We start from the raw sequence: 25,334 nt of genomic DNA, 5'->3' as shown, positions 1-25,334 counted from the left end.
AAGGGGATCCCAGAGAAGCATTTACAACCATTTGTGCCATAATTGCACAAGCTGTTTGTAAATAATTTCAGTGAGAAACCTAAAATTGCGAAAAAATTTAAGTTTTTTTTAAATTTGATCGCATTTGTCGGTGAAATTGTGGCATGAAATATACCAAAATGGGCCTAGATCAATACTTTGGGTTGTCTACTACACTACACTTAAGCTAAAATTAACTCTACAAGCTCCCTACATGCTCCCTAATTAACCCCTTCACTACTGGGCATAAAACACGTGTGGTGCGCAGTGGCATTTAGCAGCCTTCTAATTACCAAAAAGCAACGCCAAAGCCATATAAGTCTGCTATAATGGCATGTCTGGCACACAGTGTTGGGGCAAGGGTCCATCTGACCACTGATACCTGGTCTGCAAAGCATGGTCAGGGCATGCTACACTGCGCACTGTGAAGCGGGCGTAACCCTTACACTACCTGATCGATACAACATCATACCTGATGTTTTAAAGCACGTTATTCCAAACAATTTAGGAATGTTAGGTGATTTATGCCCTTTATGGATTAAAACCAGACTCTGCATCAACTATGTAATTTTCCATGGGAGTTTTGCCATGGATCCCCCTCCGGCATGCCACAGTCCAGGTGTTAGTCCCCTTGAAACAACTTTTCCATCAATATTGTGATGTCCCTGTGGGTTTTAAAATCTGCCTGCCTATTGAAGTCTATGGCGGTTCGCCCGGTTCGCAAACTTTTGCGGAAGTTCGCGTTCGCCGTTCGCGAACCCAAAATTTTAGGTTCGCGACATCACTACTGAGCAGAGACTTTAACCAAGAGGCCCCATACAGCACACTCAGAGAGTCACACTTACCACCATTAATGCCAGTCACATTGACAGTGATTTCTTTTATCCTCTTTGATCTTTTAAATTTAGCATCCATTCAGGGAATTTAAAAAAAATGCACATTTAAAGGGACAGTCTAGTATAAATTAAACTTTCATTATTCAGATAGGACTTAATTTTAAGCAACTTTTCAATTTACTTTTATCATCAAATTTGCTTTTTTTCTCTTGGTATTCTTAGTTTAAACTAAACATAGGTAGGGTCATATGCTAATTTCTAAGCCTTTGAGGGCTGCCTCTTATCACAGGCTTTTTAAATCTCTTTTCAACACAAAGAGACAGAAAGTACACGTGGGCCATATAGAAAACACTGTGTTCAGGCACAGGGGGTTATTTCAGATTTAGCACAAAACAATGCTAAATCCAAGACAATAGATAATAAACAGTCACAGTCATGTGATCAGGGGGCTGGAAGAAGGTTCCTAGATACAAGGTAATCACAGAGGTTAAAAGTATATTATTATAACTGTGTTGGTTATGCAAAACTGGGGAATGAGTAATAAAGGGATTATCTATCTTTTAAAACAATAACAATTTTATGGTAGACTGTCAACTCTCTCTTCACCCTAAACTATCATCATTGGATTAGAAATGCTCTTACCAACAGGCGAGCTGACAAATTAATCTATTATTTCAAACTTATCTTTTTTTGTGCACTGCTCCAAATTCCCTCTATTGTTTAGGAGAGCAGATAAACCAACTAAGCCTTCCATACACTCAATAGTTAGACGACACAGATTAACAAGCCAGATTATTATTATTATTATTTTTTTTGAGTAGGTTGGAGTATTGCTTTTTGACAGCTCTATAAAATTATGTATTCTGTCCAATTAAAACAAAACAAAAAAGGTGTGTTTCTCCATTATTTAAATATTGTATGAGATAGTGTTTCATCCTATTACTCACAGAAAAGAATAAAACGAGTAGGTTGTCTACAAGTCAAAGAATACCGTGGGAGTTGGCAGATTTTTTTAATTATGGTTTTTATTCTTATAGCATGCTTGTCACTGTTTAAAACACAGGAGATAATGGATATATGCAATTGATTTTCTGTTCAATATAAAAACAAGGATTTCAAATTAAAATCAATACCCAATCTGAACTGTACAGCCCAGAAATGGTTTGCCTGAAATGAACTCTTACTCAAGAATCAAGCAAGTTCCACCTGCTATGTACTTTTCCCGTACATTAGTGCTTGCCGAAAGGTTATTTTTATCAAAATGACATGAGCAAAAAAAAAAAAAAACACTTATGGTGCTGATGTTGCAAAAAAAAAAAGGAGTACATAAACATTTTAATTTTAGTAAACCAGAAGAGTCTTTACATTCCTACTATGGATTGCTGAGTAATTATAACTTTGAAAAATATTTCTGGCACAGAAGATACTATAATATTGCTATGAGTTTATTTCTCTGCATATGTTCATAAAATCTCTGCTTACTGCTGTTACAACTTTGCAGTCACCTGTGCTTCTTAAAACAGTGATAACATGAACGTATAATTTTTATCTTTAGTCTGCTAAACAATATTCATGGATGGCTTGGTCCGCTGAGCCCAGTAAGCTAAAGGCTTATCTTGTATTCTCCTGCCATCTCATGGCCAACATCATGAACTGAGAAATATTTTCTGCACAGTTTATAGAGCTATATTTTGTATTTAGAAAAGGCTTATAAAATGCAAGATCATCTATCTATACTGTATTTCATGGGTTTGCGCAATGGGTAATGTTTTACAGAGCGGTAGAAATTCCAAAAATCGCATTGCGGGTTAAATTTATAAACACGTGTGAGGTTCTTGAAGAGTAGACTTGTACAGTGCCAAAAAATTTGATTTGTCTGAATCTTTCAGAAAGAATATTCGGGGAAATAAGTTTCTCCGAATATTCATCTGGTACACTATTCGTTATTAGTTTAGTTTTAAACGAAACTAATGCTGAATATTCGTAGAACATTTACATTACTTTTTTGTTAAACAAATGTAAATGTTCCAAAGCTACAGGTGAAAAAATTCACCTGTAGCTTTGTACTTACTTTTTGTTGTAAATATTTTTTATTAATTTTGTCATTACATCAAGAAAACAGAAGCGAAGGTACATACACCAGGGGTTATTACTTCAATTCATCCTGTTCCTCCGGGCTAGTGCAGTACTGAGTCTGGTAGCCCCGAAGTTGTGGTAATAATCTAGACGGTGTAACCTGGCATAGCATTGGTGAAGCAAAATGGGGAGAAGGAGATATAGAAAGGAAAAGGAGGAATAGAGAAAAAGAAGTAACAGCTACATGTGGTTAGGGGGAGAAGGGATAGCGGGTATAGCCAGAGTTGTGAAGCTCCATAGAGGATGGCAATGATTATCATATTATTATGGGTATTAAAGTTGAAATTAAGAATCCTCCCACCTCTATCGCTATTCCAAATTACGTTTGTTCAGGTTGAGTTTGTAATCTGGTTTGTCTGGTCTAGTTTTCTTTCCATATCAGTAATACACTCAAAAAGTGGTCTGTCTGTTTGTGGTAGCAGTGGTGCATCTCTGAGCCATTATCCAAGAGAGGGTGTTTTTTTTTTCCAGAAGCGAGGGATTATTCTCTTTGCACTATTAAGTAAGATTTTCAGTAGCGTTAAGCGGTAATGGCAATTAATATCCGGTAAAATGTTGAGAAGAGCCATCTGTGGACTTAAATATAATTGCAAATTTAGTTTTTGATTGATTACTTGTTGTACCTGATCCCAGAATTCTCTCAGTCTAGGGCAGGACCACCAGATGTGCGAAGGAGTAGCTTGCTCTCTGCATGCTCTCCAACATCCAGGCGAGGTGGCAGGATAGATTTGGTGTAAGCGAGAAGGTGTAAGGTACCATCTCGACAGAACCTTGTAGTTGGTCTCTACCACCGCCGATGAGATAGAAGATCTCTTTGTAAGCAGAAAGCTCCTCCTCCAATAAACCTCTGTTAGTGTAATATTTAGTTCCTTTTCCCATTGGCTGCAAAATGTAGGGTGTTTACTAACATTTGGCATTTGTAGCAGTTTGTAGGTAAGCAAGATGAGGTGTTTGGGTGTCTTACTCATTAAATAAATTTTTTCAAAAGGGGTAAGTTCTCTGGTAAGGTGCTGTTTTTGCGCATGTGTTTGGATAAAGTGTCTTATTTGGAAATATATAAACCAAGCGTCAAGCGGGTAGCCTATTTCCTCTTTTAGTTCCCGTTGGGTCTTGAGCGTTCCATTTGTAAGGAGCAAGTATATAGGAAGATGTGAAAGAGTCCCTCTGTAGGGTCTAGGTAGGTAAGAACTCAGGCCAGGGTAGATTTTCCTATTTAAAAGTAGGGTGAGGGGTGAGAACGCGGTGGATATATCCTGATGAAGGTGTGTTACTTTATCCCATGTTTTGAGGGTTTCATTTATGATAGGGTTTGTGGTGGTTGAGGCCGGGCGCAACGTCTGTGGTATCCAGCAGAGGGTTCCCAAGGGGAGGTCTCCCAGGAGGTGTGACTCCATGGCGACCCACAACTTAGGGTTTTGTGTGTTGTTTGATGAAGCAATACGAGAAAGATGATTGGCCCAATAGTAATTGATTAGATTAGGGAGGCCGAGGCCCCCCAGCTTCTTGGTGAGATAGAGTGTGGCGCTTGAAACTCTTGGCTTGTTATAGGCCCAGATAAAGTTATTTATGGTGTTTTGCAATGAGGTCAGATAAGATGTGTACTGTGTGAGTACTAAAGTTTGTATGAGGTATAATAATTTTGGGAGAATAGACATCTTGACTGCATTTATGTGACCGAGCCACGAAAGATGACCAGACCTATGCCAGTTGTGTAGTTCCAGGTCAATGTTTTTCTTAAGTTTTATAAAATTAGTCTTGATCGTCTCATGGAGGGCATAATACTCAGACCTAAATATCTTAAGGAGCTGGAGTTGAGAAAGTCTGTGTTTGTCAGTATAAAGGTGGTGTCTATGTGGTCTAAATTCAATGGCATTATCACAGACTTTTCCATGTTAATTGAGAAATTTGAATGTTGTGTATACTCCCGTAAAGTGTCAAGAAGGGGAGGTAAGGAATGTCATGTGTCAGTGATAGTAAAGAGGATGTCGTCTGCAAAGAGCAAGCATTTAGTGTGGATATCGCCCAGTGAGATGCCCTTTATTGACTCTGTCATTCTAATTTTTGAAGCTAGGATCTCAACCGACATTGCAAATAAGAGTAGTGTATCAAGGAGGGGAGGAAGCGCTTTAGTCTGTTTGCTAATAATTTGGCGTAGACCTTAATGTCCACATTGATTAAAGAGATCGGTCTATAATTGTAAAGTTTCTGAGGGTCTTTTCCCGGTTTGGGGATAACTGTTATTGTTGCCTTGAGCATCTGCTGGGAGAAGTCGGTGTCCTGTCCTACGTGTTGGAATAGAGTCAGTAGATGGGGGCCTAAGTGAGTGCTCAACATTGTGTAAAATTTGTCTGTGTAGCCATCAGGTCCTGGGGCTTTACCCGAAGGGAGTTGTTTAATGATGTCCTGTATCTCTGTCACAAGTATCAGGGCTTCAAGGTCTAATTTGTCTTGATCTGTCAGAGAGGGGAGGTCAATGTGTTCAAGGTATCTATCTATCAGTTCTTGTTTACTGTTGGGGGTTTGGGTGTGGATATGGTAAAGCTTGCTATAGTACTCTGAAAATGAATTGGCTATGTCTATGTTAGTGTGTTTGACTACATTGTCATTGTTGGTTATGTTTTTGATAAATGCCTTGTATTGTTTTTTTCTTGAGAGCTCTTGCCATCAATTTCCCTGATTTATCCTTTTCGGCAAAGTACTTGGCATTTAATGCCAGGGCTCGTCTATGGGCATTTTTGACAAGATGGTGGTTGAGATCCTCCCTGGCTTGTTGGACCTGCACTAGAAGTGTATTGGAGGAGGGGCTCACCTTATGTTATTTTTCTAATTCATTAAGATTAGTAACAAGCAGTTTATATTTTGCCTCTTGCTGTCTGCGAGATTGAGTAGATAACTTTATAATTTCGCCTCTAATGTAGCATTTGTATGCTTCCCAGTTATTCACTGGTGAAGTCTCATGTGGGTCGTTTAAGTCAAAGAAAAGTTTGGTCTTATCTACAATGGTCTGGGAGGCTACAGGGTCAGTGAATACCAAATTGTTCATTCTCAATGTATCTCTGAGTCCCGTTTTCTGCGGCCATGTGAGTGAGCCAAGCACCATTGCATGGTCAGACCATGGTGTCTGTGAGATTTTTGCATCTATAAGTAGTTGTAGGGAGGATTGGTCACATAGTATATAGTCAAGTCGTGTGTATATTTTCTGTGGATGCAAGAAGAAGGTGTAGTCTTTGATATGAGTATGAGTTAATCTCCAGACATCAACCGTTGGTATGGCTTGTAGTGCTGCACAATTAGCTTTAATCAGTTTTATTGGAATATAAGATTTTCCCGAGGAAGTATCAATGTCTGGATTAATTGGGAAATTAAAGTCCCCTGCTATGAATATAGGGCCCTTAGCTATGTCTAGTACTTCATTCATGACTGATCAGAAAAACTTTGAGTGCAGTCTATTCGGGGCATAAAGGTTCACTAGTGTTATGAGTCTGCCGTAGCAGAGACCAACCACAATGAGGTGCCTACCCTCTTCATCTTTCTTGGTGTATAGTAGCTCAAAACGGATACCTTTTTTTAACTAAAATGCCAACTCCGTTCTTCCTTGTTGTATTTGAACTGAACAAAATGCTGGCTGTATTGGAAAGTTGGAAGTCTGGGTTCTCGTCTTTTTTTAAAATGGGTCTCCTGTACAAAAACAAAGTCTATATTCTTCTTGTAAAAATCCTGGAGAGCTATGGATCTTTTTTGGGCAGAGATAAAGCCCTTTACGTTTTGAGTGGCTAGTAATAGATTATTTAATGGGGAGAGTTGCGACGTGTAAGTATGGGTATATCTCGTGTTATCAATGTGTTCTGTGGTGGCGTCTGGAGGGTGTATCTCAGAAGTGTGTTGGTTCCTCCTGAGGTTTTGATAGATATGCAGTGCGAAGTGTGTCTTGAAGTGGAAGTTAGGAGGTCTGCAGGTGTCTTGGAGGTAGGAAGGGTAGAATCTCTGGTTAATGAAAGGTGGGGAAGGGGGAGAGGCAGAGGGGAATAGTGTTGAAAGGATAAGAAGAGAGGAGAGAGAAATAGGAGGCCAGTACAAGAGAATCAATACAAACAGTTGAATAATTATTAAAATAAAACACACAAGAACAAAAACAAGAACCTATAAGTGAAAAATAAAAATAAAGAAACAAGTCTAGTTGAAGACTAAATGGGAAAGCTGCCAGTGGCCAACAAAGCCTTTTGTACTGTAGTTAAGGGCAGCGATTAAGCTTGTACTTGTGGGAGAAGAACATCATACATTTTGTCAGTCAGTAATTAACTTATCTGAGCAGTCATATTCTGTGGACCTATGCTCAGCCTTTTGGTAATGTCCCTTACCTTGGGTCTTGGGATGTATTCTGGATCTTGTAGATTATTCAGAGGCCCAATGGCCCGGTCATATTGTCTAGTGTGAGAACACGCTAGGATATTGATAGGATTTGCATTAACTTGGTAACTATTGGGTCAGCAAACACATACAGAAAGTGGTAATAGCATAGCAAAAAGACAGAATAACTTAGTCGTATATAGTACCCCTGGAATGTCTTGTCAGCTGGGTTCTTGCTTTACCATGATATATTTTCCCTCTTAGGGGAAGTATTCTAGAATTAGGGTATTGTATAAGTACTCAGCAACAGCCGCCCAAAGGTTTGCAGTAGAAGAGGCAAATACGCAGCAACCTCAACCATTAACAACATAAGAACACAAACATTTTAATCTAGTCTCTAAACAGTTAAATATAAGTAAGACTAGAGACAGTGTCCTATACCAGTTTCTTTGTCCATATTATCCATCTGTCCGGTCATATTCCTTGTTGTCAGCAGGGTGGAGTACACATCCTGTTCTCTTTTCATAGGAATGTCTTTTTAGTATTGTGGTAAGGTGTTTAGGATTCTTCAGGTAGCACGCCAACAGGAGTCATCATTTTCAACTGGAGGTCTGCGGTCTGAGGCTTTCCTTGCTACTTCACTCCATGGCCTTGCCTGTAGTGTGGGGCTGGTGGGAGATTTCCAAAAGGGCCCTGCTTCATTGGATATCAAAGCCTTTTCAGGATGTGGAATACCCAGTTTGCTGCAAAACGTGGTTCTGTCTGTGGGGTGTGTACAGTCTATTCATGATCCATTTTTCATCACCTGTATCTGGACCGGAAAGCCCCATCTGTAAGGGATCTGATGATGCCTGAGATGCTGCTTCAAGGAGGAGAATTATCTTCTCTTTTGTAGCGTTCGTATGGAGAGGTCTGCAAAGAATTTGATCATATGGCCTTGATATTGAAAGGATTGCTGCTTGCAGGAGTGTTGAAGGATAAGTTCTTTTTCCTGAAACTTGGTGAAGCATATTATAACATCCCGAGGTGGATTAGTTTCTATTGGCTTGGGTTTCAGGGAGCGATGTGCACGCTCCATCTGGATGGCATGTTCTTCAGGGTGCGCCTTGTCCAATAGGGCTCTGAACAAGCCATCTAAGTAGTTCTTAAGATGTGGGCCCATCACTGTTTCTGGGATCCCTCTTATTCGTATATTACTTCTCTATTTCATCAATCTTTGTTTCAAGGTCATCGATATGCTTCTCTTGGTGTCTGATCTTGTTGCTCATGGAAAGGAGCTCCGACGTCATCTCCTCTCTATCTTCTTCTAAAGACTCCACTCTATGTCCAGTTCTGTGATGTCTCTTTTAAGATCAGCACACTATTCTTTAATACAAGTCTTAACTTGATTAATAAGACCCTCCATTGCTTTGAGGGTGACTGGGCCCTCCTGTTCCTGGTTTAGTATCATGTCTGATGTCGTCAAGGAGGTGTGTGCAGGAGTTAGGGATGTTGTTGCCCCTGTCGGGTCTTCTGGGATATCTTCAACAGTTCTTGCTGTCTCTGAGTGTCTAAAGAAGGGGGTTATATTGTTGGTCCCTGTCTTAAGTGCCTTGTCTGGGTGCTGGTTTCTCTTGAATGCCATGCCGCAAAGGCCTGGTGGTGTTGTTAAAGAAGTATAAACTGTAATAAGCCAGGGAAAGCTAACATAGCTTTATTGCTTGCTTCTTATCAGTCACTGAGCTCTTTCCCCACTTTATATCTGAGGGTTATCAGGGCTTCCTAGTAGATCACTGCAGTGCATCTCATTGGGTCTCATTGGGTACTTCAAGTGTGTTTTAATCTGGGGAAGTCCCGACCTGTATGCTGTTTGGCTGTACCTTAAGTCTGTTTCTCCTTGTGAGAGCGTCCTGTGCTAGGCCGCAGCCTGTATGCAGGTCACTTTTATCAAATCTGGTCATGTGACATCCCAGTAAAAGGCCGAGGATGCTGGCTAGCTGATCCTGCTGGTTTCTGCCCAAAACGAGTGGTCTAGTGGCTATTAATTCGGCTTTTCATTTGCCACTGTCAGGAGCTGTACTAAGGTGCGACCATCTCCGATGGTGTCCTGGCTCCGCCCCCCAGCTTTATACTTTTAGCACACTGGAGAGCCACACTTACACGCACCTCTTCTTTACAGAGACCTGGTCATGCTAATAGAAAGATGAGCGCAGCGGCTCCTAGCGTCTGCACTAAAGGACTTTATTCTTTACAGTAGGCCCTGGGAGCCACTACACTAAGCCTCTTTTTATCGTGAGAGGGGCTCTGTGAAATAGTGGAATGGGTTAGCATGGCTGTCCAGCTTGCTAGAGGTATTTATCCCCTTAAAGGCAATTTAAAGAAAACAAATGAATACTGACAAATGCTATCATTATTTTTTGTTTTCTCTAAATTTTGTTGGTGCATTCATTTGGATATTAGTTTTTTAAAATGCAGCGAATATCCATTTTCATTACAAATTTGCAATAGTAATGAAAGGAATGCCCATTTCTACTGAGAGGAGTAATGTCATGGCTAAAATTCATTGAGCATTGCTTTACCTATATGCTCCTGCCATAAACATCTATATTTGCGCAAGATGATAGCTCGCACATCATAAGTAAACCCGGAAAAAAACAACAATCATTTTAACAACAACTTTTCGGAAACAAGCTTACAAAACAGATTATGTAAATGTGTATAATTGTAAAATATTTGCAGGCATGTTTTGTTATAACAAAACAATTTTGATGTATTAAAGTAAAGATCGCCCAATCTTGCAGGTGGAAAGAAAGGAAGATAATTCACTGATACTTAGAATGTGAAACACATAAAGATTCTACTACGCTCTGTGAAAGAATCAGAGCAACCACACTCTCTATTTCTTGGAGTGAAATACATATTAAACTGATCAAGAACCACAAGAATCTAAATGGTCTCCAGACGATATATTTTATTGCTCAAGATGCCATCTAGCAAAAGTGGATATCATACATTGTATGTGGCAATGTCCCAAAGTAAACAGGTTCTGGCAGAAAATATCATACTGGCTATCTAAGATAACAAAGCAATTAATACAATTTTAGTTTGAGGACATTTTGCTCATCCAAAAAACAATCCCCAGTCTTGCAAATGTTAATTAACAACGCCATTTGTTGTGGTCGTGATATTATTCTTAACAGTTGGAAAGAAAAGATGGTGCCTAGCTTCAATAAATTTACTGAAAAAATGAGATTCCAACTGATAATTGAGCAGGTTGATTTGTTGATCAATATTGACTTAGATATCAAAAAATATTTTTTTCCCAAATGGTACTCCCTTGTCAAAGCAGAACCAACAAACATCCAAAAACAAATAGTTTATCCATTTAATGATTCACCTTTCATATAGAATGTATACTTAAAAGGTGATTTAGATTTTTTGTGGGGTATGCAAGGGAAGGGGCAATGTGGTTTTTTTGGGGGGGGTTTTCTCCGTCTCTCTCCCCATCCCTAACATCCACATATATAGATGGAAGATTGTATTGTGATGAATGAAAGATTAAATTAAAGACCATAACAGGTGTAAAATTTGAAGTTACATAGTCAAATAACTTATTTTGTGTTTTTTATTGATATGAAACTGTATTTGTGTTTTCTGCAAAATATTTGTTTTTTATAATTTGTGAACTTCCAGAATTTATAAATACAAAAATAATAAGAGTCTACTACACTTGTGAAGTACTCTGTCCCATGGTCATGTCTCATTATTTAAAAGCTGACTTGGTTGTCCCATTTTAATTTTATTTCTGTTTAACTGTTTTCAAGTTTTGTTTTGCTAGAATGGACTGTTCTATAGAGGATTTTTTTTTAAGTATTTGTTCTGCAAAAGTTTTGAAGGCCCTTCACATTGGAGAGGTGAATGGTTACAAGATAGATTATTACTTATTAAAATGGAGAGTGATTTGCTTCGTATAAAGTAAGTGATATATCTTCATATAAATTCATCAGTTTTTTTGTTGAAATGTGTCAACTTTTTGGCACAAGATATTAGTTTTGCAAGTTGATTATATTGAATCTAGGCGAGAGGGTGTTAAAGCCTACAAATATATCAAGGGATTTAAAGCGATATAAACATCAAAACCATTTTTATCATGCGTATGAAAAAGCACTTATAAAACAAAATCCTTTATTTATAAGGTGCAGAGCGCTATACGCTAAAGCTGACAACAGTGTAAACCGTTTATTGCTATGCATATTCCATTGAAATCTGCAGTTTATGTTGCTGTTAGAGAACTAAGTGCATGCACAGAAGGCCTGGATCATGCCCTATAGGGATTGAATCGGGATGGGTGACCGTCTTTTGGTTGGATGAACGCCCACATAAAACTAGAATTGAACTGTTCTTTTAAAAAGGCACAACTTGAGTGGGTGGTCTAAAGGTTAATGCTAAATGTGACTTTGGTGATTAAATTGTACCTACCAACTGCCTACCAACCTACCAACTGCCCCACTCATTGTGAGTTCTGGGCTATCCATCCGTGACCCCATCCTCTGGACACAGCCCCCCACAGTCCACCCACAACCCTTTTCCTCCTGACATGGCCTTGTCCTCAAAATTGGTGGTACTCTGCCCTCAAAGTCTCCTGCAGAAAATGTTGGGAGGTATTGTTAACTATTAAAGCAGCTGAGCTGGAGCCACTTAAAGGTATTTGGGGCATGGTCAGTTCTTGATTACTGAAGAGCTATATTTACCTTTAAAAATAGATGATTACTAGAAACATCAAGTTAACTGTTTTCTTTCAATATGTAATATATAATTAGTTGATAATTTTTGTTTAGGGATTTTAGAATAATCCATGCAAAAAGAAAATACTTAATTTTTGCTTATGTATAACTATGTTTTTAACTACTCCAAAGGGGTTAAACACCATCCTATAGTTTTGCCTGCAGCTCTCTTCAAAGGTATACTCTTATTTTAACAGTTCAAAGTGCTGGTTAGGGAAGTTCTGCATCTACACACTGGGTGCCACCATCCTGGAATTTCAGTATTTTTGTACCTTGTGACTAGGGTTGTCACCTCGGCCATGTTTTCCCGGACAATTATGAGTTACACATACTGCAGGGTGTGCAGGGAGGAACATGTATTGTGCTGGATATCACACTATTCATGTGATATCCAGAGGCACAATGGGACCTATTTAAGAACGTGCGAGTGGACATGATCCGATATTGCGGATCATGTCCGCTGCACATCGATAAATGTCGATAGCATACGCTCTTGGCATTTATCATTGCACCAGTAGTTCAATGCAATACCGCCCCCTGCAGATTCGCGGCCGCTAGCAGGGGATGTCAATCAACCAGATCGTATTGGATAGGGTTGATTTCCAGCGATGTCTGTCCGCCCCCTCAGAGCAGGCAGACAGGTTAGGGAGCAGCGGTCTTTAGACCGCTGCTTCATAACTTGTGTTTCTGGCGAGCCTGAAGGCTTGCCAGAAATACGGGGCATCAAGCCCCATACAGAGCTTGATAAATAGGCCCCAATATATGTTCCCCCTGCTTACCCTGTAGCAAGCGTAACTTATAAGTGTCTAGGAAAACATGGTCAAGGTGGCAACCCAACCTGTGACTAAAGTGGTGCACATTCACAGATCAGTGATTTTGTTGTGTGATGTACTTTAGTTTTAAGAACACACTACAAAGCTTAAAGGGGTACTGAACCCAATTTTTCTCTTTAATGATTCAGATAGAGGATGCAATTTTAAGCAACTTTCTAATTTATTCCTATAATCAAATTTTCTCCGTTCTCTTGGTATCTTTATTTGAAAAAGCAAGAATGTAAGCTTACGAGTCGGCCCATCTTTGGTTCAGCACCTGGGTAATGCTTGCTTATTGGCTAAATGCAGCCATCAATCAGCAAGCACTATCCAGGGTGCTGAACCAAAGATGGGCCGGCTCATAAGCTTTGTTTTCCTGCTTTTTCAAATAAAGATACCAAGAGAACGAAGAAAAATTGATAATAGGAGTAAATTAGAAAGTTGCTTAAAATTGCATGCTCTATCTGAATCATGAAAGGAAAAATTTGGGTTGAGTATCCTTTTAAGACGTACATTTTTGCAGTGCTGTATTTATTTACACTGTAAAGGTTTTATTTTTTAAATGTAAAATGTATTTGATTCATGAAAGGAAAAAAAATGGTCCCATGTCCCTTTAAACTGTCATCCCCATAGAAAGTAATTAAATAGATATAAAGCTTCAAACTGGCATGCAAGCGCAGTAGAATAAAAATCAAGTGAACATTCCCAGATGTTGTTTTCAATACCAGATAAATATTTGGGTTATGTTGATCTGGAAGTTAAGCTGATATTATATTTATAATCAGATTTTATTATATTTGAGATGGGAAATGGCTTAGTGCTTGACCAGACAGACACTCAAGGTTATAAAAGGCAATCTAGTTGGTATATATGGTCCCTAAAAGTACTGGCTTTATTCACTCTATTGTAATTAAAAAACATACTAGGTGAATTTATAATATTGTAGGGCAGCTGAATGGAGAATTGTTTCTTTTTCTCTTTGTGTGTGTTTGCATAATTTAAGCACAAGCAAAGTATTTAACCCCTTCAAGATTGGGAAGTACCAGATCATTTTTTGCCTTTTTGCGATCATTCCATTTAAACAGATAGAGCCTTTGTTTTTTATTTACCTATGAAACCTGTATATATTTTTAAAGTAGACAACCCAAGGTATTGATCTAGGCCTATTGCATTTCATGTCACTATTTGGCCATCAAAAAAATCATTAAAGGGCCACTGTAAGTAAATATTTTCCATGCCTTTTACTATCTAACTACCCCAAATACGCTTTTTATCAATAGCATTTCATTAACATATCTCTACCGTATATCAGAAATCTTGTCTGCAAATTTAATTGTTTTCCAAACCCACTCCGTGGGTATCCTTTGCTCTGTACCAATCCGCTTACAATACCTAGGTTTCAAACACACAGTGCTGAAAATAGTGGGCAGGATAACGTGACATCATCGGGGAATAAAAGATATAACTTTTATAACGTTATGAAACTTCATTTTGGAGAAAATATAGGTTAGTAGGTTTTAATTAATGTTTATTAACTTTAATATGTTAGTTGTTTGTCTTAAAAATTATAACAGAAAGTAATCCTTTAACTTTTTCACAAACTTTGAGTTTCTCACTGAAATTATTTGAACTATTGCAGTCATAAGACAAATGGTTGTGAAAGCTTCTCCGGGGTACACTTTGTTCAGAAACATCAGACACGCATGGCTTTGCCATTGTTTTTTGGCAATAAGAAGGCCACTAATTGCAGCTGTGCACTACACTGTAGTGTAACGTTATTATTTTCTATAGAAGACAGTAGGTATCATAGGTATCTCTTCAGCAAAGAGCATCATGGCAAAGCAGTACATTTTTATAATAAAAGTAAATTAGATTTTTGTTTTTTTAAATTGTAAGCTCTGTCTGAATCACAAAAAAGATTTTTGGGTTTCATATCAGATCCCTTTCAGGAATGTTGCACCGAGAGCTTAGTTATTAATATATATCATGTGTGCCTGTAATGGACCATGAGTATGATACCCTGTGTGACACAATATGAAAAATGTCCTAAATTTGCAAAGAGATTATTATTTCATGTTGTGCATAGTTTAAGGAGAAACAAATATGCACTAGAATTCATTTACACAGAGTTTCCTTGCAAACAAACCTGTGTATATGATGATCTAATAGTATAATTTTATACTTGTTGTCATTATGAAATGGAAAACTATTAAAGCACTCAGATGTCTCAGGCTATATTGTACCTGTTCTTGGGCTGGATTCACAAGTTTAAAATACATTCCAGGCTTTTTTTTTTTAAAGGCACCTGGAAGTCAAAATGTAACGTTCATGATTCAAACCAAATAAGCTAATTCTATTACAAGCCATTGTTAAAACGTTGCCCCTTTTTACAAGTGCGTACTGAGGAAAGCCCCAAAGGGTTCCAGTGTGTTGAGCACCTAATGATAGTAGTCCTAATGATAGTAGTCTTTGCAACAATGCGTGTGACGGTTATGCATATTGTGCTAATTACATGCACGCTCCTGAGCCTACCTCACTATGCTTTTATAGAAAGGAGCAACATTTTAACAAAGGATACCAAGAGAAAGGGATCATTTAGAAAGTATAAGTATATTTTCAGTTTTTTAAAAGTGGTATGCTGAGAATCATGAAATGCATGTACCCAAAGGACTATAGGGAAGTAAAGTGTATATGCTTTTTGCCCTAGGAGTGCCAAGCTAGCAACCAACCACCCTCACATCATGATTCTCACAAAAAAAGTGCCAGTTGTATGTGCAGTTCACATGCTTCACACCTCCATATTCATATCTATCTTTTTGGCTGCTGCTTTGTCCTGCACGCTTTGAGATACAGTGGCTAATATGTGTGTCCCTGGTATCAAGGAGATTAATATAACTGCTCTATGTTGTACTTGCCCATAGAGCATTTCTAATCTTTATTATTTGTGTTAGCTGCTATTGGGTTGATAATCACTGTTGTATATTATTGGGCTATTGGGGTATTAATAGCTTCTCTGTTAGAATATTTAAAAGGGCATATATTAATATTATGTTGTACTTGCAGCTAGAGGGTCCATAATTATTGTCCTTTGTTTTGCCGAAAGCATGGGCATCCACTTAAAAATTTCTGGGGGAAAGGGACAAAAAAAAAAAATAGACTTCCTTAAATGTAATACTGTTATTGGCTAAATCTGCAGCAGGAGAGAGTTCTTTGTTGCCCAAATGAGCTTCCGATCATTTTAAAAATGGTGGCTGATTGACTTCAATACAGAGGGTACTGTTGCTTAAATATAAGGAGCAAAATTCCAGGGGAGCATTTGCGTCCTCCTCCAGACACCCATGGGTGGCAGCTAGGGGCTTAGTCAACACTGTTTTTTAGCATATTACTTTCAGCAAAGAGGTTAATAGCTTTTCAGTGCTTATAAAATATATATTTATAGTGGATTTGGGGCTGCAAGAGATATTGTCTAAGATATTTTAGAGCATGTATTGAGTTTGCCCATGGGTACAACTCACTGGTCCTGATCCACACTGTCAACATAATGTTCTAGTGTTCTTTTGAGCATATATTGTCATTGTCATTGTCTTGGTCAAGGTCTGAAGGTTGCTGATAAGTATTACTATCCAATAACCAAGTTGTATATTTTGTTGTTGTTCCTAGTCTCCCAACAAGCCTACAATCCCACAAGAAAAAATCCGACCTTTGACAAGCTTGGATAACCCTCAAAGTCCTTTCTATGACCCAGAAGGAGGACCCATTACACCAGTTGCCAGAGTTGCTATTGAAAGAATTGCCCGAAAGGTAATATATATTGTATATTATTACACTGTCAGAACTCGCTACCAGCATTTTTCTATTTAATGATAAACATTCAACTGCACAGTTATGGGATGAGCCGAAGCTATGACTAGCAAAGCAATGACAATAATTTTGGATGCTGTGCTCTTGCTTTGAATACAAATGTAGGGTGAATAAATCTGTGTCTGACCCTCCCTTACCAAAATTATGATTTATTCTGCACAGTATTCAGAATACAAGCTTTTAAAATATGAGGCTAGACACACAGCAGATGGAATTTAGCTTATCCAATGTGAGCTGACATTTTGAAGAATATTAAATGCAAGTCTAATGTTGCATTTTATTGTGCTAATATTGTATATTTATTTTTTATCCTATTTGTTTATTATGCAGGGAGAGCAGTGCAATATTGTGCCTGATAACGTAGATGACATTGTAGCGGATCTGGTTCCTGAAGAAAAAGAAGAAGGTAAATTAACCATTCAAGTGCCAGTATTATTAGCCTACAGAACTTTAAAGGGACATGAAACCCAAAATTTTCTTTCATGATTCAGACAGAGAATACAATTTTAAAAAGTTTACAATTTACTAACATTTATCAAATTGGCTATGTCCTAATGTTAGTCTTTGTTGAAGAGATATCTAGATAGGTAGTGTGCACATGGTTACGACTGGAAATAGTGTTGCCATTTAGTGCTCTTGCTAATGTAGAACATTGTTGCAAAACTCCTGCCATATAGTGCTGCAGGCACGTGCACACTCCGGATCTTATGCCCCTGCTTTTCAACAAAGGATCATTAAAAAAAAAACATTTGATAATAGAAGTAAATTGGAAAGTTGTTTCAAATTGCATGTTCTATCTGAATCACAGAAGAAATATGTTTGGGTTTATGTCCCTTTAACTCCTTGGCAGCCATACAGGGTTACAGCCTTTGTAGGAGATAATGGGTTAAAGTGGCATATAACTTTAAAATTGTTAATATTTTGTGACAATGTATATATATATATATATATATATATATATATATATATATACTGTATGTATATTTCTTAAAGGGACAGTAAAGTGAGAGTTAAATATTAATGATTCAAATAGTGCATGTAATTTTAAACAACCTTCTTATTTACTTATGTTATCAAATGGATCTGTTGGTAACCTTTGTTAAAGAATAGACCCAGACAGGCAATAGGAGTTCAGAAGCATGCACATGTCTTCACCATTCTTTCAACTATGTATAACATTGTTGGAACCATTGTTGCAAACGCTGCTGCCAGATGGCTAAAGACGCATTCACACTCCTGTGCTCAACTACGATTACTCTCTAACAACAGATACAAAAAGAACTAAGACAAATTAATAAAGGCTAATGCCTAAAGGGGAGAGCGCTGATTGGAGAACAGTTCAAACTTTTAGCTCACAAAACAATATAACTTTTGAAAGGGGCGGCAGGAGCCACGGGTATTTGAATTTCATATCTATATTAAAAAGTAAGTTATAGCAGATCTTCATTACAAATTATGAATTAAACTCCATCTGAGAAGACATCACTTTAATAATAATTAAAGAAAAGAAAAATATTTTCAAGACACCTCCAAAACAGACTAAACTGGTGTGCCATATTCGTATCATAAATAGTAATTCTTTGGCTAGATTACGAGTTGTGCATTATGGATTTAACGCTGAAAAAATTGCCATTTTAGCGTAAAAACAGTAATGCAGCCATTACGAGTCTTGTTGATATAGCTATACCGCAAGCATTTTAGCCTGTAACACAACGTCAATCCCGCACTCAAAAAAATGATTTTTGCAGGGGATTTCCATAGCGCCGGTATTACAAGTTGTGCGGTTAGGCTTAAATGCTTGCATTCCAGTCAATACCAACATGATCCGTTCTGCTATCTGAGACCAGTAGTTATGAGTTTTGTGCAACAAAAATGTTTTACAAAACTCATAACTAAAATGTTACAAAGTACACTAACACCCATAAACTACCTATTAACCCCTATTCCGCCACCCTCCCGCATTGCACACTATTTTAAACATATTAACCCCTAATCTGCTGATCCCGACATCGCCACCACTAATAAAAGTTATTAACCCCTATTCCGCCGCTCCCCCCTACATTGTCACCACTATAATAAAGTTATTAACCCCTATTCCGCTGCTCCCCGACATCACCGCCACTAAATAAACTTATTAACCCCTAAACCTCTGGCCTCCCATATCACCGCCACTAAATAAACATATTAACCCCTAAACTGCCAGCCCCCCACATCGCAAAAAACTAAATGAAACTATTAACCCCTAAACCTAACAACCCCCTAACTTTAAATTAAAATTACAATATCCCTATCTTAAAATAAATAAAAACTTACTTGTGAAATAAAAAATGTAATAAGTTTAAACAATTAACCTAACATAACTATTATACTAAAATTAAAAAAACTACCAATTAAATAAAATAAATTACACATTAAATAAGCCTAACACTACTAAAAAAAATGTAAGTCTAAAATTACAAAAAATAAAAAAATACAAAATTACAAAAAATAACAAACACTAAATTACAAAAAATAACAAACGAAATTATCCAAAATAAAAACAATTACACCTAATCTAATAGCCCTCGAAAAATAAAAAAGCCCCCCAAAATAACCCCCTCTAGCATAAAATAAACTACCAATAGCCCTTAAAAGAGCATTTTATAGGGCATTGCCCTAAAAAAATCACCCAACCAATCCCCCAAAATAAAAAACCTAACTCTAACAAAAACCTAAGCTACCCATTGCCCAGAAAAGGGCATTTGTATGGGCATTGCCCTTAAAAGGGCATTCAGCTCTTTTAAAAAAAAAAACCCTATTCTAAAAAAAAACCCACCCAAAAATTTTTAAAAAAAACCTAACACTAACCCCTGACGATCCACGTACAGTTTCTGAAATCCAGACATCCAGGCAGCGAGAAGTCTTCATCTATCCAGGCGGTGAGGTCTTCATCCATCCAGGTGGCATCTTCTATCTTCATCCAGGCGGCATCTTCTATCTTCATCCCAGTGGCTACTTCTATCTTCATCCCAGCAGCACGGAGCAGTCCATCCTTGAAGACATCCGGCGCGGAGCGTCCTCTTCATACAGTCACAACCATACACTGAATCTTCAATGCAAGGGAGCCTTTTCAAAATGGCGTCCCTTGCATTCCTATTGGCTGATTTGATTTTTGAAATTTAAATCAACCAATAGGATGAGAGTCACTGAAATCCTATTGGCTGTTCAAATGAGAGCTACTGAAATTTGATTGGCTGATTTGAACAGCCAATATGATTTCAGTAACTCTCATCGTATTGGCTGATTTAAATTTCAAAAATCAAATCAGCCAATAGGAATGTAAGGGATGCCATTTTGAAAAGGCTCCCTTGCATTGAAGATTCAGTGTATGGCGGTGACCGTATTAAGAGAACGCTCCGCGCCAGATGTCTTCAAGGATGGACCCGCTCTGCGCCACCGGGATGAAGAAAGAAGATGCCCCTGGGATGAAGATAGAGGATGCAGCCTGGATAAATGAAGATCTTGCCGCCCGAATAAAGACCTATCGCCGCCTTGATGTCCGGACTTCAGGAACTGTAAGTGGATCGTCGGGGGTTAGTGTTAGGTTTTTTTTTTACTTTTTTTGGGTGTTTTTTTTTCTTAGATTAGGGTTTGAGCTTTTTTAAAAGAGCTGAATGCCCTTTTAAGGGCAATGTAAAAGAGCTGAATGCCCTTTTAAGGGCAATACCCATACAAGTGCCCTTTTCATGGAAATGGGTAGCTTAGGTTTTTGTTAGTTATTTTTTTTTATTTTGGGAGGTTGGTTGGGTGGTGTTTTTTTCTGTTGGGGGGTCTTAGTAATTTTTTACAGGTAAAAGAGCTGATTTATTTAGGGCAATGTCCTACAAAAGGCCCTTTTAAGGGCTATTGGTAGTTTATTGTAGGCTAAGGTTTTTTTTATTTTGGGGGGCTTTTTTATTTTTATAGGGCTATTATATTAGGTGTAATTGTTTTTATTTTGGATAATTTTGTTTGTTATTTTTCGTAATTTAGTCTGTGTTATTTTTTTAATTTAGTATTTTTTATTTTTTGTAATTTTAGATAAATATTTTTAGTAGTGTTAGGTTTTTTAATGTGTAAATTAGTTTATTGAAATTGGTAGTTATTTTAATTTTAGTATAATAGTATGTTAGTTTAATAGTTTAATTTTTTTTTATTTCCCAGGTAATTTATTTATTTTAAGATAGGGATATTGTAATTTTAATTTATAGTTAGGGAGTTGTTAGTTTTAGGGGTTAATAGTTTAATTTAGTTTTTTTTGCGATGTGGGGGCTGGCGTTTTTCAGGGTTAATAGGTTTATTTAGTGGCAGTGATGTGGGTGGCCAGAGGTTTAGGGGTTAATAACTTTACTTAGTGGTGATGTCGGGGAGCGGCGGAATAGGGGTTTATAGCTTTATTATAGTGTCGGCGATGTTGGGGTGCAGGGGAATAGGGGTTAATAACTTTTATTAGTGGCGGCAATGTCGGGAGCGGCGGATTAGGGGTTAATAACTTTATCTTGGTGTCGGCGATCTCGGGGGCGGCAGATTAGGGGTGTTTAGAATTGGGGTTTATGTCAGGGTGTTAGGTTTAAACATAACTTTTTTCCCCCATAGACATCAATGGGGTTGCGTTACGGAGCTTTTCATTCCACGCTTCAGGTGTTTTTTTCTAACACTCTCGCTCCATTGATGTATATAGGGAAAGCGTGCACGAGCACATATTCTCAGCCCTTGGATTTTGTGCGGTATGGAGCTTATCGTCACCATATCGCACGCACAAGGCAGCTTTTCAGAAACTTGGAATGGCCGCGCTATGGAGGTTGAAATTACGCAACTTTTGTTGTGTTCGTTTCGTACCCTCTATAGTGCAAAACTCGCAATCTAGGCGCTTGTTTGTTAGGCAGCCAAGGGGTTAACCATAGTGTAAAGTACATTAAGCTGGGCCAACAAGCTAATGCATTTCATATTTGTACAATAGTATTTAAAAAAATGATTGTGTCTTGTTTTGGTAAATGTTACATTAGCTCTCTTTATTTTAGAGACATATTTTAAATATACATCTTTTAGACAGAAAAATGAAAATTACATTTCCATATGTTTGCACAAGATAAATGCCTTCTTCTGCAATCATTTTTATGCTTTCTACAACAAATCTTTAATGACGGAAATAAAACAAGCTTAGTGAATCGTGATTTCACACTGAACAGGTGACAAGAATTGATTGCGATTATGCAGAAGGAATGCATTGTTTGCTTTAAAATTATTCTGCCATATTTTTTTTGTGTAATCACTCATTTTTTGTGTCACAAGATACTAAAATAGTTTATTTTTTTATTTGTCAGAGAGTGCCCTCAAGTGGTCTTAGAAGGACCTGCAAGTGAAGTGATTAAATGTTTCATTTGTTAGAAGACATTAAAGCACAAAGGGTCAAAAATGGCACTTGATGGATTATCTTTCTTTTTTCTGGGGGTCATTTAAAGTGATTTATCAAAAAAGGATTGTAAACTTTTGACAAGATATTTTATCACATCTGTACTTTATGCACACAACCTCAGTGAAACAAATATATAGCCATGTCAAAGTTCTAGTTCTCAACAAGCATACAGTGGCTGGTACAAGAAATGCACTGTTTTTTTTTATTTTTGGTTTATAAGAATTCCCTGCCACCTTAGATGTTTTCTGGTTTGCTGCAATGTAATCCGGTGGGCATTCAACAAATTACAATCCCTCTTTAAAGAAAAATACAAACTGGCCTTGTACTAATCAAAGTTTACCTCATCTTAAACTAAATAAGTTAGTATGTCTGACATAAAACACCTTAGAATTACAAGACCTTTTCTTTCATATAGGTGACAAGAGTCCATGATTTGTTACATATGGGATCTACATTCCTACTAGGAAGAGGCAAAGTTTACCACCTCAAAGCCTATAAATACCCCACCCACCTCACTCATATCTCAGTTTAAACTTTGCCTTCTTTGGAGGTGGTTAAAGTATAATGTGTTTTAGTGATAGGTGCTTCAGTGCATATTGAAGTCCGTTTTTTCCCCTCAGAGTACAGTGTTTGTCAGAGGGAGTTTGCCAAAGGATATCATGTTCTACCTCTGTTTAAAACCTTCTATGGACTATCTGTAAATCGGTCGCAGGGATTCCATCTCCTGCCTCCCTTTATAGTTCAACATACTCCCATATCTGTACCTCTGCAGATATGTTTTCAGCACTGGTTTGGCCTGTCTGCATTAGTGGACGAGTTTAAATGTCTTGCATTATTGTATTTATATTTTGCAGCCCAGGGACATTAGTTATATCGCTATATATACTGTATCTTATAGTTCTGAGGATGGATAGTATAACCACTGCTATGCGCTGTATATTAGATGCTTACCTTTAGCCGGTTTTTCGTACGCTTTTTTTGCTGAGATTTTCACGATTTTTTTAAGCTTTAAATAGCCGCTCTTTGCATCTCTCAGATGCCTCACATTTTATATAGGGGCTTTATGTTTTCTACATAAAATTATACTTAAAGCTCTTTAAATAAGTGTTTTTATGAATATTTATTTACTCAGCAAATATATTTTCCAATCCTCAGTCTTTTTAAGCAAATAACGTTTTTTTTTCTAAATTGTAAATTAATTTTACTTTTTTCCAAAATTTTGTTTTCTCTGCCATAATGGAACAACCTACTTCTGTCCCTGAAATCACCATAGGACCTGAGTCTGTTGAACACCTTTCTACCATAGCTAAGCGTATTTTTGGCAAAACTTCTGAAGTGCCATCTTCAGCAAATTTATGTGACTCATGCATATTGTTTTTATCACAACCTACTGATGTTCCTATGGTTTCAAATACTCCTTCTGTATCAATTTCACAGATGGATGTAGATGGCGTACCACCAGCAATGAAGAGATTTACTGCTGCTTCAAATGAGAAGGCCCTGACTGAATTTCCACCTTCAAATAAGCGTAAGAGATCAGCACCTGTTTTTACTTCATCTAGTAAAATCCGTACTGATCAGACTAATAATGACGTATATTCTCATGATGATAATTCCTCTGATACTGAGGCTCCTTCATCTGATACAGAACCAGATAAATCTTCTTTTTTTTTATTTAAAATTGAGCACATTCGTTCTCTTTTAAAATAAGTTTTAGTCATTTTAGGTATTGAAGAACTTAAACCTTCTGAGGATATTCCTTGTAATAAGTTAAATTCCTTTTTTAAGTCTAACATTTTTATTCCAGAGATATTTCCTGTTCCTAATGCAGTTCCTTAGCTATTCTTTCTAGAAGAGCTTTATGGCTTAAAACTTGGAATGATGATATGGTTTCCAAGATGAGATTACTATCTCTTTCTTTTCAGGGTAAGAATCTATTTGGTTCACAATTAGATTCAATAATTTCTTCCATTACTGGAGGTAAATCAGTTTTTTGCCTCAAGATTATAGATCTAAAGGGAAGTCTAAGGCTACAAATCGGTTTTGGTCTTTTTTGAAACAAAGATCAGAAGCCTTCCCCCTCTCCAAAAGCCCCATGGCTCTAACTGGAGACCTTCTTCCAATTGGAATAAATCTAAACAATTCAAGAAACCTAATCATGTTGAAAAAAACAGCATGAAGGTGCGGCCCCCAATCCAGTTCTTCTAGTAGGGGGCAGATTAAAACTTCTTCAGAAGATTTGGTCAGAATCTGTCCAAAATCCCTGGATTCAGAATATAATTTCTCAGGGATATCAAATTGGTTTCAAAATCAAACCCCCAAGGGGATGGTTTTATTTAACCCATGTTCCAAAACATCCTTTAAAAGCTCAGGTTTTGCTAACATGTGTCTCGCATCTAAAATTGATGGGAGTGATTGTCCCAGTTCCTCTACAGGAACAAGGAAAGGGTTTTTACTCAAAACTATTCATTGTACCAAAGAAGGAGAATTCCTTCAGACAAATCTTGGATCTGAAAACACTAAACAAATTTGTAAGAATTTCAATATGGAAATTATAAGGACTATTCTACCTTTTGTTCAGCAAGGTCATCATTATATGTCCACAATAGACTTACAGGATGCTTAACTTCACATCCCTATTCATCCAGACCATTTTCAATTTCTAAAATTCTCTTTTCTAGAAAAGCATTTTCAGTTTGTTGCTCTTCCGTTTGGCCTAGCAACAGCACCAAGAATATTTTCAAAGGTTCTCCGTGCCCTTCTATCTGTAATCAGAGAGCAGTGTATTGCAGTGTTTCCTTATTTGGATGATAGCTTGGTTCTAGCTCAATCTTTTCATTTAGCAGAATCTCACACGACTCAAATATTGTTTGTTCAAAATCATGTTTGGAGGATCAACTTTCTAAAGAGTTTCTTGATTCCTCAGACAAAGGTCACTTATTTGAGATTCCAAATAGACTCAGTGTCCATGACTCTTTCTCTGACAGAAAAGAAATGAATAAAGTTAGTTTCAGCTTGTCTGAACCTTCAGTCTCTATCATACCCTTCAGTGGCTATGTGCATGGAGGTGTTAGGCCTAATGACTGCAGCATTGGATGCAATCCCTTTTGCTCGTTTTCATATGAGG

At 37.6% G+C, this 25,334-nt stretch overlaps 1 protein-coding gene across 3 annotated transcripts in view; it reads left to right on the top strand.

Moving 5' to 3' along the window:
- Nucleotides 1–25,334, top strand: part of SPON1 (spondin 1) — a 747,780-nt gene that overhangs the window by 673,685 nt on the left and 48,761 nt on the right. For all 3 annotated transcript variants that reach the window (XM_053720284.1, XM_053720283.1, XM_053720285.1), the window contains 2 exons: nucleotides 16,573–16,713; nucleotides 17,104–17,179. In XM_053720284.1, coding sequence (XP_053576259.1) covers nucleotides 16,573–16,713; nucleotides 17,104–17,179 — 217 coding nt within the window. The remainder of the gene's footprint in view (nucleotides 1–16,572; nucleotides 16,714–17,103; nucleotides 17,180–25,334) is intronic.

Source organism: Bombina bombina, chromosome 7 (genome assembly GCF_027579735.1).
Source record: "Bombina bombina isolate aBomBom1 chromosome 7, aBomBom1.pri, whole genome shotgun sequence".
NCBI classification, from domain to species: Eukaryota; Metazoa; Chordata; class Amphibia; order Anura; family Bombinatoridae; genus Bombina; species Bombina bombina.
This window is presented reverse-complemented; position numbering and strand designations above follow the sequence as displayed.